A 20,826-nucleotide genomic window follows, 5' to 3' on the forward strand; every position below is an offset into this window, starting at 1 on the left:
ATGAAATAAAGAAAATGGGAGAACCCACGCTCAAGGTGTTTATCTACAACAAAGACCACTTGCCACGAGCTGGAATCGAACTAGGGATTAGGGATCCCACGCACCAGGGTTGAACGCTCTACCACTGAGCCATCGCGGGATAATCATAGGACGACTTTCTAGATATCCAAATATTGTGCAATGACCAGCACATCTCATTGAAGAGCAGGAGAAATCCCTGGATATTTCCTTTATCCTTAAAATCTCTACTGCGGGCCTGAATGTCCCGGCATAGGTATAGGACCTGTGGAACGTTCTGTGATAAGTTGTAAGCGGCAATAACAAAAAGTGCACAAATTCCTTTTTCTGCATGATTGCCAGCAGCCATAGCTGCTCCGTCCGTCCATCAATATTCTTGTTTCCTTATTTAATTCACACGCGAAATTTCGTTGAAGTATTCCCCAAATGATCTAATGATATGTATATTTAGCATACCAGAATTGTCCCAGCCAATACTTACTATTTGTATTTTTTTTTTTTTTAATCACCACTATACATTCAAAACAACTTGCCTTTTAGACTGAGAATGAATTACCACTATCAATATCAGAGGGTCGGAAGAAAAGCATGTTTCGGGGGAATCCCTTATTTGTATTCATAAGGCGCCAACTCAAGTGGAGAAACTGAAGAGATACAGAGACTTTAAAAGGAAGACAGCATACGAACAGAGAGAGAGAGAGAGAGAGAGAGAGAGAGAGAGAGAGAAAGAAAAAGGAATGCTGGGGGATTCCCCGCCCGCCGGCATCCCACACAAAATATATGGTCGCCGGAAAGAATGAAGACTTTCCGAAATCAGACAAGTGTGAAGCTAGGAGGAGACAAAGCTTAAATTGAAGAAATAAATTATCTTCCGAAGAACAGAGAAAGAGAGAAAAGATGAAAAAGAAGATAAAGACAACCTTTTTTGAGCCTTGGTTCGGACAAAATAAATGTCCTTTAACTATATGAATCAACGAAATTAATGTCTCTGGATAAACATTGCCTCGTTGCCTATCTAGCTTTACTAGTATTTACCGTATATTAAAAACATCAGAGGAAGAATACAATGGAATGAATATTGTTTTATTTGTTGTAGGGAATAATTTTCCATCCTCATCTGCTTCAATTTCATATTAGGAATTCTGCGTAGTTTGCAGTGAACTAAAATTCTCTGTTTATAATTGCATTTTACGTTTCATGCGTGCGATTATTTATTTAGGGCTATTTAGTTAGCTTGTCAAATTCTGTATACAATATCCCAGCACATCAATTATTTATTGATTTGAGAAAAGCTCACGTATCTATCGGTTAGGAGAGGAACATTGTAGAACATTGTTATGGAATTTGGAATATCGAATAAACCAGTTAGATTAATTAAAATGTGTTTAAAAGAATTTCAAAGTCAGAGTAGGAAAATTCTTGTCCACGAGCTTTCACACCGAGAATGGCCTGAAATAAGAAGATGCGTTGTCGCCCTTCTTATTCAACTTTGTTCTGGAGTACGCTATAAGGAAAATCAAAGAAAGCAACCAGGGCCTAGAGCTGAATGGTATTTACCAGGTTGTGGCGTATGCTAATGGAGATGATAAGCGAACAGTACAAAGAAATGCAAATGAACTTATTAAACGCTCACAGGAACAGTAAATGTAGAGAAAACTAAATGCATGAAGTAGTAGTACAAATTACGGATGGTAGTAGTACAAATTATGGATGTGTCAAATATCAAATGATACTTTCCACAAAATATATACTTTTAAATAACTAGGATCAATATTAACAAATCAAAATCATATCCACTAAGAAGTTAAATGTCGACTGAAAGCAAAGAATTCATGTTATTATTCAGTCCAATATCTTTTGTCATCGTGAATTCTGTCGAGGAATTTGGAACTTAAAATATAGATATATAAAACAATAATAATGCCTGTTGTACTGTATGGTTGCGAAACATAGTCGCATACTCTGAGGGAAGAACGCAGACTGAAAGTATTTGAGAATAAAATCCTGAGGCGAATATTCGAACCCAACAGATACGAGAATGAGGAATGGTGGAAACTTCATAACGAGGAACTGCATAATTTATGCCGTTTACCAAACATTGTATTGTCATCAAATCTAGGAGGCTCAGGTGGGCAGGTCATGTAGCCAGAATGGAAGAAAGTTATTACTGGAAATCCAATAGGAAAACGTCCATTAGGAAGAACTAGGCGCAGATGGGGGATAACATTAAAATAGATCTCGCAGAAATAGTACAAAGTAGAAACTGGATCCAGTTCGCTAACGATAGAAGTCAGTGGAGAGTTTTTGTGAATGCGGTATTGAACCTCCGGGTTCTATACACCATAGAGTTAATTACGAGTTGTTAGTTTAAATCTTACGATTATGCTCTGAGGCTAAGGGAGACAGCCATAATGACAATAAACGAAATGGTAAAAGGATGAAAGTGGGAGGAAACGGAGCAAGCCCAATCACATGGTTACGAGGGCAAGTCAAAAATTATCTACACTTTTCATTCTACAGTTTATTTACATGAAGCTAGGATTATACTATGCACATAATTTTTCTACGTATTCTCCCTCCTTATCAATGCACTTGGCCCAACGGTCAACGAGCTTACGTATTCCTTCCAAATAAAAGGTTTTCGGTTGGTCGTGAAGCCAGTTTTGCACCGCATTTTGCACGTCTAAATCTGAGGCAAATCGGCGACCATGTAAAGAATCCTTGAGTATCCCAAACAAGTAAAAGTCAGATGGAGCTAAGTCTGGGCGTTCCAATAACTCAAATTTCATCTTGTTGATGGTTGTGATGAGCCGTTTCGCTATAACACGCACTGTTGATCGTCTTTCCCTTTTCCATGAACTCTGCCATTATGAGCCCCTGTGAGTCCCAAAACACAGTTAACATAACCTTTCCTGCGGATGGCTCAGTCTTGAATTTTTTTATGCGTCGGAGATCCAGGGTGTTTCCACTGCATACTCTGGTGCTTTGATTTTGGCTCATAGTGATGAACCCGTGTTTTATCGCCGATGAGTATTCTGTTTAAAATTGCATCACCTTCGTTGTTGAAGCGAGTGAGTAAGCGTTGACAGACCCTAACACGAGTGAGCTTGTGTTCTGCAGACTGTAGTAAGCTTTCTTGGTACCCACCGTGCACAGACTTTATGAAAACCGAGCTCGTCGTGGATGATTTGATGGGCAGAGCCATGACTGATGTTCAAAGCAGATGCTACCTCATCGATAGTGATTCGCCTATTCGCCAGATCCATCTCTCGAGCTTGCTGAATGTTGTTATCTGTAGTGGAGGTTGATGGCCGTCCTGCTCCCTCTTCATGCGTTACACTTTTAAATTTCTCGAGCCTCAAAAGCACAATTTTACGTGATAGTGCACTTCTCCCATATTGCAACGATAGTCTGCGATGAATGTCTGACCCTTTGACATCCTCCGACCAAAGGAATCGGGTCACTGTTCGTTGTTCCTCTTTAGTGCAATCTTCTAATGGAGCAGCCATGATATATCTGCAACAGAAGAAAGAAAAATGGAGGAATTAAGATCACACTTTCACAGCATTACCACAACAGTATAACAATAAAATATGCGAGAACAGAAGACAAAGTCCGCAATGTAAGAAAAGTTATGACGTCAAACTGGGATGGAACCAGGCCCCTCACGACGTACAATCTTATAATGCTTCTGTATGCTTTCATAATTAGTGATACCATACAAAGTGTAAGAGATTGAAGGTTGTTTTCTCCTAACGTGAGAAAGGGGGAAATAACTACGTCTGGCAAGATAGCCCCTAGACTTTAAAAAATTGAAACAATGACTAGGTCATTCGTTTGCACTGCGTTTGTACCGAAAATATTTTCGTTTGTACCATTTTCCTTATAGGATTACTTGAGAGGTCAACTGGGGGGAACTATCTTGGCGCCAAGATAGCCCCCAGTATCACAACACAAAAAATTGAAATACACCATTTGAAAGCAAGTCGTTTGTACCGTTTGTACCGAAAAAAGTTTTGTTTGTATCCTGATAGCCCCCCACATGTCATCCCCTCTTTCTCGAAAACTATCAGGGTATAAACAAAACTTTTTTCGGTACAAACGGTACAAACGATTTGCTTTCGAATGGTGTATTTCAATTTTTTGTGCTGTGATACTGGGGGCTATCTTGGCGCCAAGATCCCCCCCCCCCAGTTGACCTCTCAAGTAACCCTATAAGGAAAATGGTACAAACGAAAATATTTTCGGTACAAACGTAGTACAAACGAATGACCTACTCATTGTTTCTGTTTTCTAAAGTGGGGGGGGGGGCTATCTTACCATATGTAAATAACTCCTTACCTCAGTTCAGTCGCATTGAAGTGAGAAGTCATGCCCACCGCTGAATCGAACCTGGGCCGTCTAGTTTGTCAGTTAGACGCCTTACCGGACTACGAAACCATAACTATACTGTAATTATATCTTTTATACCTATACTACATATTCTGTACTTATTATCAGTGTACAAAACGAGTCCGACTTATCTGACACGTCTCAATCAATGTTTGTATGTTTGTGGTTAGTTTTCAGGTGTATATTTTTCCATTGCAAGCCATATCATTAATAGAAATATGTTTAATAAACTATCAAGCGTTTATTAAAGTCTCGCGTCCGGTTTTTGAAGTGGTCCTTTTTCTTGATTGAAGAATGCAGAAGAGTTTGGCATACGAGTATAATATAATGAAAAGCGATAACATTATTGTCCATATATTCGATTGCACTACCAGTTATATTCCTCCGATTTAAGATTCTCGGACCCAGAATTCTCTATATAAAATTATCAAATGTAAATATATAGAGTTATATCACGAATGAACAATATGGCTTACGAGTGCTGATAAACACAACCCGTCACACATCAATATCGTGCGTGCTGCATAATCGTATTTACTCTAGGCTACTATTTCTTCTTGCGTGGTCGCCAAAACTAACAAAATGGCTTTCATCATAAATAATGTAGTATTGTATAAATTGTTCTTGATATAAATAATATATTCACAGAATTAACCATATAACTCCGATTTAGAGAGTCACAAATCGCATTAATGTGATTGAATCTAACTTAAGATCATGGGCTGTAGTGTTGGGCATTTTATTGATTAAAACATCTTAACATCTATCTAAATTGTTTTCTGAGACTTGTTTTATATAGTAAAATTTTGTCAGAGATGATTTTGTGATTTAAAGATCGACTGTATCATAATGGAAAATAAGTACGATGCATTATTTTATCCGTATAAGTAACAATATTGTAGTATGTAGTTATGATAATTTAGACAAATGAGAGTGAAGAACACGTCGAAGTGAATTAACTCAATGCACATATACAAATGAATGTTCGCTTGTCCGTTACATAATGAATATGTCACAGGCTATTTGTCCATTTGCATATTTCCTCGCAAACTTTGTTCATTACAAAACTTACTCAACTATGAATTGTTAATTTCTGTTTGCTTTTGTCAAAAAATATATGGCACGACTTCTATTTAAGTTGAATATAAAGGAGTACCAGTCGTCAATAGATGGCAGCACGATTCCCTTATCTTTCTTGTATAATTTTCAGGGAGCGACACTATTTATTATAATAATTCAATCAAATTCAAGAATTGGATGTTGAAACTGTAACGAAAGATAAAGTGAATCAGTAATCAATCGATAATTTGTGTATTTTCTAACTATTTTATTTTGTTCGTTGTTGGGAGCACTTATGCCACTTTTGAGCCACCGTGCTCCCCCTTCAAAGTCCCGTGTAGACAGGCCGGTCGAAAACATGACGCTGGTGTAATATGGGAATTAGCAAAACTATGATTCCCATACTGCAACCACTTTTTCTTCGTAGGTGGTGGTTAGATCAGCCTTGCCCAGGAAGAGTCTAGGACTAACTTCTCAAGGAAAAAGTAAATCTTGAAATGGGGATGATATGAAACAGGTAGCAATTGTGGATAGGAAAAAGAAAATGAAATTAAAGAAGACATTCAAATACTACAAAGTGCCAAAATTAATGCTCGGTAAGGTTTCATCTAAAGTGAACCCCTCAAAAAGTAACTTTAGAAAATTGCAAAGGCTTTCAATTCTTTCGCGTGTATTGAAGCAGAAACTGGTCGAATGTCTGGTTTCTTCCTGTTTCGCCTATTCCTGTTCCGCCTACTAGCCTCTAGCAATATTTATCAAGATTTCCACGTTATCAAGATTGTAGAGGAAATAGGAATTCCTGTTTTGCATATTCCTGTTTCGCCTACTGTTAAGTCCAAGGGATATTTTTGAGTTTGGGATTTTTCTTGGAAATTTTATTTTTAATGTAAATTAAGTTATTTGTTAAAGTAATTTAATATTAACGAAAATACATCAATAGTCACGATTTTGAAAACTACAATACGAACAACAAAGAGGAGAAGTAGATGTACATACTTTCATTCTAACTAGTAAAAACAAATACTGCACTCTGATTGGCGTTTGTGAAGAGAATATATCAGAATCTCAGAATATGTCTACCTTGGAATTGAAACATGATCATCCCAAAATATTTACATTGTTGGAATAATTTGTTGTCCCAATTCCTTACGATCAAATAAGAATACTTTTAATCGTCACCGTAAACACCTTCACACTTAAAAAGAACATCGGCTTAACTTTACTCACTAAAACCATACTCTTCCATATTTGCTTTATTCTCTATCTGTACGTATAGGGTCTACATATACTCTATAACATCCGTAGTAAACTCTACTAGAATTACTAATCTGGATTATAATCGCTATTCCAATCTTCTAAATCAATTTCCACACTCTTACGGTAATCATAAAACATCCAACTAAACCTGTTTACATAATTCAATCTAAAATCATAACCAATCTCTACTTGTCTACACAGACTAACTCCCATGTTACTTAACGACAGACAGTGTCCATTTGTAAATACTTTGCGCCCTATTTCCAACATTATTGAAGCAAGAATAGCAGGAGCAAGTCTAATGTTGTAGGATTTGTGCAAATTTGAAGTACAAACGCTTACTAATAGATCAGCTAATTAATACTTTGAAGGAGAGTTAAAATATAGAGCTATAGGTTTTGATGGAGATTACGTCGATCCTGTATCCTACTGCATACATTAGGAAAACGCAGTGTGAGTATACAACAGAAAAAAAGTAGAAATAAATGAGCATGTACAATGAGCTGCTCTATTTTTCATTTCTTTTAATCCTGATCACTTAGTTTTATTTCATGCTAAAACATTTCAACTTCGTTTTGGTGACTTGCCTTAAAACAAAATCCTGGTTTCATATAAAGCGAAACTTCCGAACTAAAAAATTTCCCTTGCTCTTAACAGTAGGCAAAACAGGAAGGAATCGAATGTCGTATTCTTTTATTATTATTATTTTAGGTTTTGTATCAACAATATCAAAAGGCCTTTATACTACTAATTTAATTTCGAGCTATTTGATAGAAGTTGATCAGAATGGATCACTGGAGTTGCTAATGAGCCTATTGATCAAAATAAAACTTGATTAAATGTAAAAATAATATCGTTTATTTTATAGTAACTATATTGCTACTTATAACTTTCTTGTTCTTTTTACGTTAAATGAAAATGGTATCAAATAAGCAGTCACTATTTCCCTTTTTCACCTGTTATGTTTATGATTTTATTATGTTTAGAAACTATTTTTTTTTCTTTTTTCCATACAGGAGTATTACCACCCGTCTTTTCTGGGCTTCCATTTTCAAACATATGTATATATATATTTAAAAAAAAATTCTCTTTACTCATTACGATTACTAAATAAATGATTCGGTCACGGAAAGGTAATGGTCCATACTTTAATTTACACTAAGAATTTGTGTCCTTAATTGTGATGGAACGTAATCTGTGGCTGGAATAAAAGAGACCTTCCCATATTACCATTTTCTCTATGGTAGTTATAACTAATACAGAGCATCTACATGTGGTTCAAATACTCATGACTGTAATAATAATAATAATAATAATAATAATAATAATAATAATAATAATAATAATAATAATAATAATAATAATAAGGCTTGAGCTAGAAGTGTTTTTTCCACGTTTCTTGATCTTCATTTTCTCTTTTAACTCCCAATATTTTCTTGTTGTTTTTAAATAATCGAACAGTTATATTATTCCTCCATTATATAAAACACGAGGTAAAGTTTGATTTTCATTCATGTTTAGCACGACGATTAGTTTATTTCCATTTACAGTTAAAATTAATGAAACTTAACAACTAACCCATCGATTCCTTCTTCCCAACAGTTTCATTCCAAAGAATCAGTTACCGTTTCGTCACATACTAGGAAATTTTATCATAACTGGAAACTCTTATCTACTTGTCAGTTAGAGTGGATCGCAAACTGAACTGATCGCAAGTTTGAATATACCATTCCAAAATAGTTGAGTGGTTAATGCGTACATCTTCTCCGCATATTTTATACCCAATGTAGATATAAGGACACACTACTATTCTAGTTTGATTGATTGTGGGTCGTAGAGCTAATGGAGGTAACAATATGGGAGCTTAAAGATTTATGTAAATCTGGCATATAATATTCAAAATCGCAGGCAACAGAGTTCTAAAGAGCATTCGAATGGTATATATTAATTGTGAAACACTTATATATATCACATTATCACATTACATCGGTTAATATTTACTGTACATATACTGAACATTTCTTTTCTTTTCTTTATAGGTAAGACAAGGGCACATCTCATATTCGCTTGTGAATACGCCAAATGTCAAAAATAGCAGATGGAACTTAGTAAGTAATAGTAAATACAATAAACAGCTTAACTATTAGTGAATAAGCATCCTGCATTGTCCTATCTTTTTGTAATCCTAATAATATACAGCAGACTTTCTCGAACATTTTCCAAATGAGAATCGCTTTTATTAGAATATTGTACGACGACAATACTCTTGTCGCTTTGGAAACCAAATTTATTAGTTCTTTGTAATATGTTGATTATACGTTAATACTAGTATAGTTATGGTTTAAAACTAGTATTAATTAACATTTCCTTGATTTTATTTTGGAATTAATAGGTAAAGTACATATTAGTTTATTTTAATAATGGAAATCTATCAGAAATATTTGGTACAGTATATACGGAAAGAAAATTCATAAAATATCAGTTCTGAGAGAGAGAGAGAGAGAGAGTAGAGTGTAAAGGCGCTACAGTTGCACATAGATGGCAGCACGTTCTCTATGGCTTCAATATGAGCGTATTTTTAAAATTTAATTATTTATTTATTTAGTGAAAGAAAAAAAATATTCAATCTTTTTCAAAGAATAGTTCGTGTATTCTTTAATTAATGTTTTATTCGTTATTGAGAATGCTTTTTATGTACAACTCGAGGAAATGTAGTTAATAATAGCATTTTCTCAACGAAGAAGGAAACAAATTAGCAAATAAGTGCACGAATTAATATATGATTACTGATTCAATTCCTTATATAATTTACAAACTGTGTTTGAGATTTTCAATTACAGTTTATGATACTTAAATCTGTCTGTCTGTAGGCTAATGTTTAATTTAAGAGGTCAAGAGCAGCCCTCGAGGACTATTAGTGATCTGCGGACCACAGTTTGAGAAATTCTTATACAGTATACAGTATTAATGAACGAGAATAATGTCTACTAAAGGACACATGCGAAATAGAAAGACAGTTCTATACTATTTAAATCAGTACATATAACGATGAAAGATTAAAATATTGTATCGTTCAAAATAGTGATGGCATAAGGACATGATTAATACTGTAATTTGTTTCTGTGTGTTCTTCGTATGTTCTTATTCTATTTCCCAAGGAAGAAATAGGAGGAGACCCTATAGTCTTTTGTGGCATTTGACCGGAGGAACTATTTCTTCGTGGTGCTTCGTTCCCTGTCTCAAGAGAAGCGAGCGAGAGTATCTATTGCAGTAGATATAGGCGCTGGCAAGGAGGAATAGGAAGGGATTGTTCAGGAGAAGACCCAGCTGTGAGTGGATTCCCGGCCGACAGAGCTCGCTGCTTTGTCGGTGACAGGAGCCCATACACCAGAGAGGGTTTAAGGGGAAAAGAGGGGGTTGTTTGCAGGGTGAAATATTTCAGCGCTGGGATAGATTGGCAGAGGAGAGGAGAGAGGGTAACGTAAAGGGTTGCTGTGCTTGTAGGGATGTTCCTGGAGAGAAGATAGTTGTTGTGAGGATTTTTGTGTGAAGGAGGTTGGAATGGATGTATGTACCTCCGACGAAAGAAGGAAGAAAATTCGAAGGAAAGACGGAAATAACACCTAGAAAGAAAGGAAATACGAAAAAAATATATATGGAGAAAGGAAAAAAGATTGAGGTTGCATTCCCTTCTACGTGCGTTGATCCCTTACTTTACGTTGTGTGCCCTTGTGATCATAGATATTGCATTCAGTTCGTGACTTTCACGTTTCAATATTATTACCTTTATTTCTCTGTTATTACGAGAGGATCTTCTGAATGATATACTTCTCTAGTGTGACATGAATACATTTAATGTAAATATCCGGAAGTGCATTCTTGAAACATATATCCTTATATTTAGAAACATAGTCTGACTAACATTGCATACGAAGACTCGAGAATTTAAAGATAGGAAGTATTGAAACATCTAGGAGAGGATGTGAAAATGTATTAATGTAGCCTGTTGCCTACTAAATACTCATTTCATGTAGAAGAAAGGCGGAAGTTTATTAAATGGTGACAGTATTTGTTGCTGGTGGCTGAAGTTATTCTTACTTTTTTAAAAAATAAAGGCTGAGTATTTGCTTACAAAAATGTAAGAAAGATCCAGTAAATACTGCACACTAATGTGCGTGATGTAATGCATATTTATTAATATTATCAATGCTAAACAATTAAATATATGTTGTAGCTCCATTTCAAAATATTATAGTGCAGAGTTACAGATTGGCGATTACCAACTCTTCCTAATGTACGGTGTTTCTTTGAGGGAGACACCAGGGATATTACCCTCAGACTTCATAGCTTACTCCTCCCCCCAGAAAATTGTTAAAGCCTAGGATAAAAATATTACAAAATAAATTGAATATTTTGAATGTAAATTCTAAAAATTAAAAAAAAAAATCCAATATGGTTATTCTTTTTAATATTTTTGTTGGCAACATTCTCTACCATATTCGTTTCTAGAAGAGTGAAGAAAATACTTTTCGCGTTTTGGCGCTTATTTGCCATTCTTGGCCCAAATACACTGTTAATGTGTTTGCGACTTGCTGTGAGAATGTTGCAGTTTACATTTCTAAAGAAATATCAATCGCAGTTGTGTGTTCTCCAGGGTGCACTTTCACATGACCCTGTTCAACAATGCACTGTACTCTGACTGTCCAGGCACCTCAACCTGTTTGCTGTACGTGTAAGAGTTTGTGACGTTAGACTCATGACCTTAGTCCATCCATGCGATGTGTTCCTGAGGTGAGTTTCCAACTGGACATTTCATTCGCATCAAACTGACACAAACTGTTTCACTTATCTCCAAAAAGAGATAATGCAGTTGTAATAAAAGAAGACGGTGTAGAGAAAGAAAAATATTTGAAAATACTTCTAAAATTTAGTAACACCGTAATAGGTCGGTTTTACCGAAATAGCAACTGAGTTTTACAGAACATTTAACAGAGACACAGAAGGTTTAATCTTCTTGTGTTACTTGTTTTGATCGTATTCAGCTGATAAAACAATAAGGTGTCAGAAATCTTTGTCAGTTTATTTATGATACAGATGTGGATAATTTACAAGCAGATGTAAAATCCTTGAAATTCTTGACAAAAAGTATGAATAACATTGTGCCACCATTAAAAGGTTCTGAGAAAAGCTCTACGTGATGATACCTTAAAACTTCATGTGTGAAAATATTAACTGTGCCTGTGTCAAGAGCTACTGTTGAAAGGTCTTTCAGCACGATAGATTGAATAACGTCATATATATAATCTACTTGCAGGCTCATCATTGGAGCACAGCATGAGAATTTCTGTTGAACATCCGAGTGGTATACATCCAAAGGATGATGAAAAATATTTTTGATTTAAATAAGTAATGCCTTTGCAAGAATTAATTAAAACATGATTTATTATGCATTATAAGTAAAATAGGGTCTAGTAAGTATTTTTTTTTACTAACATTACACTTAATTCACTGAAGTATAAATAGTGTAATGTTAGATTTAATACGATTAGACGTCTTCAAAAATGAAATCTTTTAGTTCTACATTCCGCACTTATGCTTTGTAGGCTAAAGGAGATGATTATGATTCGAATAAATGAAAGGTTGGAATGATAAGAGTGAAAGAAAACGAGAGAACCCCGAGAAAATCTACGCACATGTCCACCTCAAATTTGACTTGACGCGAACTGGAATCAAATTAGGTACTCCCCACACCAGTAATGAATGGTTTACCACAAGGCTACTCCTAGACATTTTTAATAAATTGTAGATAAATATACAAGTTCTGTACGTAACGAGTCGCTGATAGTTTTTGTAACTAATTGCTCTAATTCAAATCACTGTAAGGAAGCGCTACTTTCATATGCTTTAGATGTTAGGCGTAGTTCAAACAAAAAATTCTTTGATGTCTGCAGTTTATTTAGGGAAATCCGGAGCAAATTTTTAGTAAAGTGTGCAGTTTTAAATTCATGGTGAATATAGGCTTGTCTTAAAAATGTATTTGCATTATAATAATATTTATTACTTTCGAATTAATTTAGTAATCATTTAAACACTGCGTATGTTTTCAGTTCTTTTTTTTTAATAAAGAGAAACAAAACCACGTAACAATTTTTAATCTTGTATTATTTTACGAAGTATCTGTAGAATAAAAGTCTCCTGTCCACTTTATTATTTTAAAACAGTAACACCAGTGGTGTATTTGGGATTTTGTTTCGGAGACAGGAACTAAATCCAAAGTACGAATATACACCTGGATTTATTATAACATCATATATTACATATCGAATAGTAAAATGTCAACTTAAGTTTCTCTCGTCTTTTTGGGGGGCCGAAGGGAGAATATCTCAATCACTATAGGTTTCTGTAAATACGTCTGTGAGTAATTCCGATGATTTCCCCCATACATTTGAAAATACCCCTGCAGAAAGGTTTTTTCTCAAAGAAACCCTGCATATTTATACATTGTATGATTATTTTGATAGTTTTTCACAATGATTTGAGTAATAGTGCAACGTATAACACTTATACATAGTAAGAAATCAAATTAGGACTACTACTAATTAATATTCATACTAAACCATACAGGAAAAATTGAACGGTTAGTGTTGTTGCTATGCAATCGGATAGTTTCGGATTCGAGTCTTGCAGCGAACTAGTTTGACAAATATTTCTAGATTTTTCCTAAGTTGTACAAGCAAATTATGAGTCAGGTTATTGTGAAGTGTGGGCTCTGATAAACGTGCAGAATATTATGTAGACAACCTAGCTAATTTTATGGTTAAGGTAAGCCACTGAAGAAAAAGAAAAAAGAGCTAAATTAAATGCTATCCTTTCCCAAATAAATTTAGTTAGGATTGGTACCAGGTTGTTTTATCTATGCTGGTATTACCACTTAATTTTTCTTCTATCCCTCCCTTACGGAGTCTTATACAAGTAAAATATGTACAGTGTCACGTGTATACGACGTGAAGGAGTTTGGTTCATATTGCGAGATACTTTCTCAGTTAATATTGAAATCAAAAGTAATAATAAACTTGTCCCATTACCGGTTTTCTAGAGAGAGATTAGAGTGGAGATGGATTATTATTTTCTAGAGACTTCAGTTTCCACAGAAAACAGCTTCCCGCTATTTTATGACAGTTTCTACTCTATAGAGGCCAACGTTAAAACTGGAAGTTGTTGATTTCTACCCCTTCTGGCTTGAATAAAGATTTAAGAGAAAAGATTATATCTATTCTTAGAATGCTAAATTGATTTCAAAAAAGAAAAATGGCTTCTCGCTATCTGTTACCGTTTTCCCTCTAAGTAAATCTACTAAATTAATATTCAAACCGGAAGTTGTACTGCATTTCTATCACTTCCGGTTTTGGTAGAGATTTGAGGATGGATATGAAATGTAGCCTTTGGACGCTTAATTGATTGCCGCAAACGTTAGCTATTACGGTTTTGCTCTATATTTATCAACATGAAAACTGAAAATAGTTGATTTGTACCAGTTCTGGTTTGAGTATTACCACCGGCAACGATTCAATCCCTAATTTTCGATCTTTTACATCCTGGTCAGAATTGATGGTGATCCTTCAAGTAGTTCTTGAGAATCTGTGTGTCTCGGACGGACGGATGAACAAAGTAAATATATAAAGGAATTTTGGTAAACCAAACTCGTTAACTAGAATTCTTACATCTTACTCATTATATCCCGTTTAAATTATCATAAGAGCTACAAGTCTGTCTATCTTACGCATCTAAAACTCTTATAATACCATGTGATGCATATATAATATTAATATATTATGGAGTTTCGTATATGATATTTCCTTTATTATGTAAACCACTTAAGTATTCTGTTATTTGTGACAAATCATTTTCTGGTTCGAAAAGAGGTCCATTCATCTAGAAGCATCCTGTGTGTTTGTCGTCTGCTATTTTTGACGTGACTGTACATTCCAAAAAGTAAACCTTTTGTTAAAGTTCTCGTAAAAGTTTAGCTTACTACCTTTTTTTCTTCCCCGTACATAGCATTCTTGAGAGGAAAAGAAGAGGAAGTCTGTCTTGTTTCGGGAAATGACATGCTGACGGATGCAGTAGTAACCAATTGTATATCAACACCCCTTTAGCTTCTCTCCCCAAACCCACGTGTTTCATTAGTTTCCGGTTTCCCAGATTAATGAGAGTATGGTCGACAGGTTGATTAAATGCAGGGATTCCATCGCATACTTGGAAATCCCTATCTACTCCCCCCGTCCCATTCTCTCTTTCTCGTCAGTACAGGAGATCATCCGATAAAAGAACAAGAAAGAATCAACTGTTCAAACAACTACTGATACACAATACGCTAGATGGGCATGCTCTCTATTTCAACAATTTCTTCTGTTTTAGCGTAGAAATTTTAAGCTCATATTTTCCCACTATGATTAATCTCGTATGGTTTGTATGTAAGGTGTGATCCACGTCTTTTAAGAATGAAAACAAAAAACTATGAGAAAATTATTTGGTACATATGTAAGATCTCGCAAAATTTTTCACAAGATATTAAGATCTATATAATTAGTAATAATGTAATATCATAATCGTAAGCATTCTGACAGGTAATCTCCTACAAATCGAAGAGTTCTGATACACTACGACCTTCAATCAACATTTTCCTATTCTCTGTTTCTTTTTTTTATATCATTCCTACTTCATGCTAATCAAAATACAATTTCCTCACACTGTCGTAATTAGTTTCTTTTCCCCGTTTAAATTAAATCCAATGTTGTTGTTCTTTTCTATAGATTATTATTCGTAACTAGTATTCATAGTTTCTACGGTAACTCAGCTAATTTTTCCATTCTCTAATAACATTCCAAACCTTCTAGGCACTTTTTCATAATATCCACCTTTCTTATCTGGAATTGTTCGATATCGAATTGTTCAATTTCGTGTGTACCTTACACGAAACATTATGTATACCTCCAGTAGGTGTAGATGTTACATTCCCCGAAAGCCTATGGCCGACCACTGACTACCATTATCATTAGTTTTGGCTTCTTAGGCCAGTGTTCGTTAAATTGTATTCCAAGTAGCTTCCCTGTTCCCTCATGATGCTGGGTTAATAGTGAAGCTTCGAACGTTCTCGCACCAAATACATGCACGTTTTTGGCATATGTCATAATTAAAATTTAGAACAGTGGCGCTTTGACACTGTAGGAAGTTAGAGCTCACTGTATCGGAGGAATAGTAATTGATGTGTAAAGGTGACAGACTACCTGTGTAAGAAGTCGTATTTACACAGGGTTTGTATACGTAGTACGTTTAATTCTATCCGTCTACTGCAGGCTTTAGCAATTTTCAGTTTGCCTAACCCTTCTTGAGCCACAAGGAAAATAAACTGGCTAGCCTTTCCCTGCTGTACTGACTCAGTGGCCCCGCCTAATAGAGTAAATAGGTTACAACTATGGATAACCAATTCCGGAATTGTTACTTTCCGGAATCCGAAGAGTAAAATCGAAAAATTCCGGATTTCAGAAAAAATTCGGAAAGTGAAATTTCCGATTCCGGAAAATTTTGGCCTCCCCTAGCTACAACCTGTTTTCAGGCAGAACATTCATACAAAATATACTGCATTCATACGGTGGTGTATAACAAATCTATGATGATAAATTATGCAAATTGAGATAATATTTTGGGAGTGGACGAAATACCTATTATCTTATACATCAACAGTGAACGTAGTTTATCAGCAGCGGACAAAACTGTATTTCTAAAACACACAGTACCTTATCATTAGTATTACAAATATCAAAGATATATGTATTATGAAAACAAGCAGAGTAAATATGTGTAAATTGTTGTCGTGCTAGAACGAATGGAATTCGAGATATTTCATATATAATACTGGAAAATGTCAAATAAATTCTCATAAAATATGTCCGTTAGTTATGCAATTGAAAGTAATGGTATTTTCTTCTGAAAAAAGAAAATATTTGTACTCGTTGGATTACCACGTAATTCATAACCTTCTCTGGCTAGGGAATCCTCTTAGACGAGTCATAAAAATAATTTTTTTGACATTGTTTTTCTACAGAATCTCATGTCTAGAAAGAACCTAAAAGGATTTATTATTAATGGAGAATTTTTTGCATTCTATACACCGAGTCTTGCAGGAACAATTTGTGGCTGTGACAGTAAGCATTCTGAGATTGGATATCGCATGTGTAGTCGTGTTGCTGCATAAACAAAAGAAACCACAAGAATTGTGTGCATCTTTCTTTGCAGACTGAAATAATAAAAAACAATCGTAATAACTATCGTAACCACATCTTTAAACGCATGCAGCAAAAGCTCTTGGTTAAACAATAAGCTATTAATGTTCGGACAGTCGCTAGTTAAAAGCCTGTTATAATATATGATTTCTTTCGGTGCAGTAGTTTATTCTCATTCTTTTCATTTACGTTTTTAAAGGTTTGTGAAAAACATCTGAATGAAACTAGCAGAAGGTCATTGTCTTGAAAGGACATTGAGGAAGTTGAGTTGTCCTAGCTCTTGATGCTTGATACGGAAGAAGTTGCCTTGATACGGTTTTAATTTGATTCACGATTGGAATTTCCATGAGACGCTTACGTTAGATAACAACGGTGGCAAAAGAACTTAACGTGGCTTTTTCTTCGTCCTATGCCAATAAAACATGATGGCTTTTGATTCTTATTACGTGAATGACAAAGGAGAAATGTTTTTTTTTCTTTCTTCTGTTTTGTTTTGTTTTCAACAATCTACGTGTTGAGGACTGGGGCAACTGTTTTCTTGCAAAGATCCGTGACGAATTCATTTTCTCAAGGTAAAATTGCATGGAGCTGTTAAAAAAGGGCAATTTTAAACTGGTTGTTTTTTATTATAAGAGCGAAACGAATAATCTGATAACGGTCCATGGAACAATAATTCTGTTTCATACTTCTTGACAAGGAGGAAATATAAGCATATGTAAGAGATTACATTGCTGCTGTTAATAATTTCTGTCGAGGTAACTTGATTTTCTAAGTGGAAATCCATGTTCAGTCTCTTGAAATGTAAGACGATGGGACATTTGATACGTGACCTGACTATCTAAATTTCTATTATTTAACAATACGATTAAAAAGGTCAGCAAAAAATTTTGTAAAGTACAATAATTGCGGAAGTTAAAAGATATGTTCCTGATTGGCATCGATATTATTATTATTATTATTATTATTATTATTATTATTATTATTATTATTATTATTATTATTATTATTATTATTATTATTATTATTATTGAACATTATATTATTATTAGTTTGATTTTGTTCAAACAGAAAAATTGTCATTCTTGTCAACTTCAGCAGTTTACGAGAATTTAGCAGTAACAAATACTGACCAAATAGTTCTAACAGTTGTATACTTGTTTCCTAATTTGTAAAAGTTGTATTCGCTTCTGTTGATGACATACAATGGAATCAAAAGAAAAAGAATCTTAATAGCGTGCAATTCACTAATCGCTTTAAGCTGAAAAATATGTACCTCAATAGTATGTCGAATTATATCTAATTGTACCATTTAAGTTTCTTTCCATATCTTAAACTTGCGTAGAACTACTATATAGGTACTTAGCTTATTTCCGTGATTCTTCATGAAATACTAATTTTTACACCGAAGGTTATTACTTCTCTGCGCCACTAGTTATCTGAATTTCAAGCTAGATCTTTTGGACGTGTATATATTGAGATACGTATGATGACAGGGGAAAGGAAAGTAATATGAGATTTTAGTTTACATTTTCTGGGATTTAATCTATGTTGGACATCTGTACATGTTTCTCAGTTACGTACAAAAATATCTTTAAAATATCTACATACATTTACTGAACATATCCTCACATTATTTTGTGAACCTACTTATTATTAGTGTAATGAAACATGAACTAAGAATTTTTGTTAAAAAAAAAAAAAAAACAATTTTTATTCATAAAAATCATAATCGCAATTCGCTAGGTGAAAATGGAACGAAGTTTGTTGTAATATCTTAACTTTTGAATACGTGCATAACATTAGTTTTAAAAATCACAAGGACAGTATTTGTAATCAAGAAATCGTTGGAAGGAGAAACAAAAGTCAAGAATCACCTGTAGTCAAATAATGTTTTTCAGTAGTAATTAACAATTCGGATAAAATCACAAATAAAGGATGAAAGCAAACCTCAGGGTAAACTAAAGTTCAAAAAATACTTATTTTTACATTATTAGATGATAACAATATTTTTCAGAAAATGTAATTAGGACCTTCCTATGATTCTGTAAATTTTTATATTAGCTTTTGGCAAAGTAAAAAGGAAAAATAATTAAGGCAAACAACGACGATAGTCCATATAAAATGACCAAGTTTGCAACTAGAAAATCATTCTAGATTCTGCATTCTGGATCCTGCATCAAGCATCGAAATGGAAAATTCTTTATCAAACTACAAATATAGAAAGAGACCACTGTATGGTCAAACCTAAGTAGGATCAGGAATAAGGTAAAGTATGACTACAGAGAACTTTAACTGTCTATTTGCATGTGACATGATATTAGGAAGTCTCTGAAAGTGACAGGCAAAAATTTGAATGTTTAAGTATTCAACTCATTTCTGTTATAATTGGCTAAGCATTGAGTGAATCTAAAAGTTATCTGTTACACAGTTAGGCTAACATACTATGTCTGGTTTTGAACTCAGTACGCTTTGATGTTCACAGTTAAATAATTGTATTGTTACAAAAAACTATACACTATACTACCATTGTAAGCTAATTGAGTCATCAATAAAATATTGTCATTTGTGACAATAAGAGAACCATTCGTTTAATTTCATTCTTTCATTTGATTTATGAATTCGTTATTCCCTTTTAATAATTTACAGTTATTAATTTGTTCTTTATTTAGATAGTGTTAAATTCTTTCGAATTATGGTTCATTAGCCATATTTAAATATTTAAATGGCTAAATCTAAGCACCCCGTGGTTCTGTTTCTTATTACTGTGTTTATTGTATGCCTTCAGCATATTAGCTAGGTAAGGAGAATAGTATTTTCTAAATAAACTTAGATAGAAGTGTGTCCGCATTTTAGCATTTCAGAACATGGTAAACTTGTTTATATCCTAAAGTTGGTTTCAAAGGGGTAACATTAAATCCAGAGATGTAACAGTCGTAGGTTGGTATTAGACCTATTATAAAGTATTATGATATAAAGCAATATGATCTTAACATTGCCATTGATGGATGAACGACAGATGAGTTGAGTTTGAGTTTAGCGTCCCGTTCAGCAGCGAGGAAATATGAGACGTGGACCTACTGATTAACATGAAATCCGAAGCGCATGAGCTCTCGCTGGTTGATTGATTTATTGGAATCCAACTGGGACATCAGCAACGAGACTACTTTTTCCTCGCCACGAGCTCCCGCCGGGAATCGAACCTAGATCTCCCACGCGAAAGGCGCGTACGCTAACGTTTAGCCACGAAGAAGCTCATAAGCAAAAGATGTCTTGATCTGTAGGGGTCGATCCTATCAAAATATTTTTATAACATTTCCTCTTTGACGTATGGAGGCCTCTACTCAACATTATCTGGCTGTATTGCACATTTTTCATAACTTTGCCATATTCATTGAACAAATTTCCAACTGCCTGCAAGGCCAATTTACATTGGAATTGTTGAACAGTCTGCAGTAATAGCAATAACAAAAATATGAAAGGAATTAGAAGCTACGATATGTCAGGGTATATATATATATATATAATATTGTTTTTGGTATCTCTGGTGTAGTATAAAATGTAAAAGGACGGATAAGAAGGTTTTTATTACTCATTTCTGTAAATAATCGTCATACAACATTTGTTTGTGCACTCAAAGTCTAGTTAATGTCGTTTGTTTCAGAAAATGATGAAAAATTACCCTTAACATAGTTTCGAATCTAGCTAACTTGTTCATATATTAAAAAAAAAAAAAAGATGTATGAAAATGGTGGTATTAGTATTGTTAGTATTAGTTCTGGAAAGTCCCCGTCTAACATAAAAAAGAATTAGAAATAAA

The 20,826-nt window shown here is 34.3% G+C and overlaps 1 protein-coding gene across 2 annotated transcripts in view; it reads left to right on the forward strand.

Moving 5' to 3' along the window:
- LOC145686262 (tyrosine-protein kinase transmembrane receptor Ror-like) overlaps positions 1–20,826 on the forward strand; it is a 623,893-nt gene that overhangs the window by 303,097 nt on the left and 299,970 nt on the right. The window contains exon 1 of one of the 2 annotated variants that reach the window (XM_081759380.1): positions 8,810–8,834. The exons of the other annotated variant lie outside the window; for it this stretch is intronic. Within the exon in view, the coding sequence (XP_081615506.1) occupies positions 8,825–8,834 (10 nt within the window). The 5' untranslated portion in view covers positions 8,810–8,824. Of the gene's footprint in view, positions 1–8,809; positions 8,835–20,826 lie in introns of those variants that run through there. 2 annotated transcript variants of the gene reach the window in all.

Source organism: Thermobia domestica, chromosome 5, assembly GCF_964235325.1.
Source record: "Thermobia domestica chromosome 5, izTheDome1.hap1.1, whole genome shotgun sequence".
NCBI classification, from domain to species: domain Eukaryota; kingdom Metazoa; phylum Arthropoda; class Insecta; order Zygentoma; family Lepismatidae; genus Thermobia; species Thermobia domestica.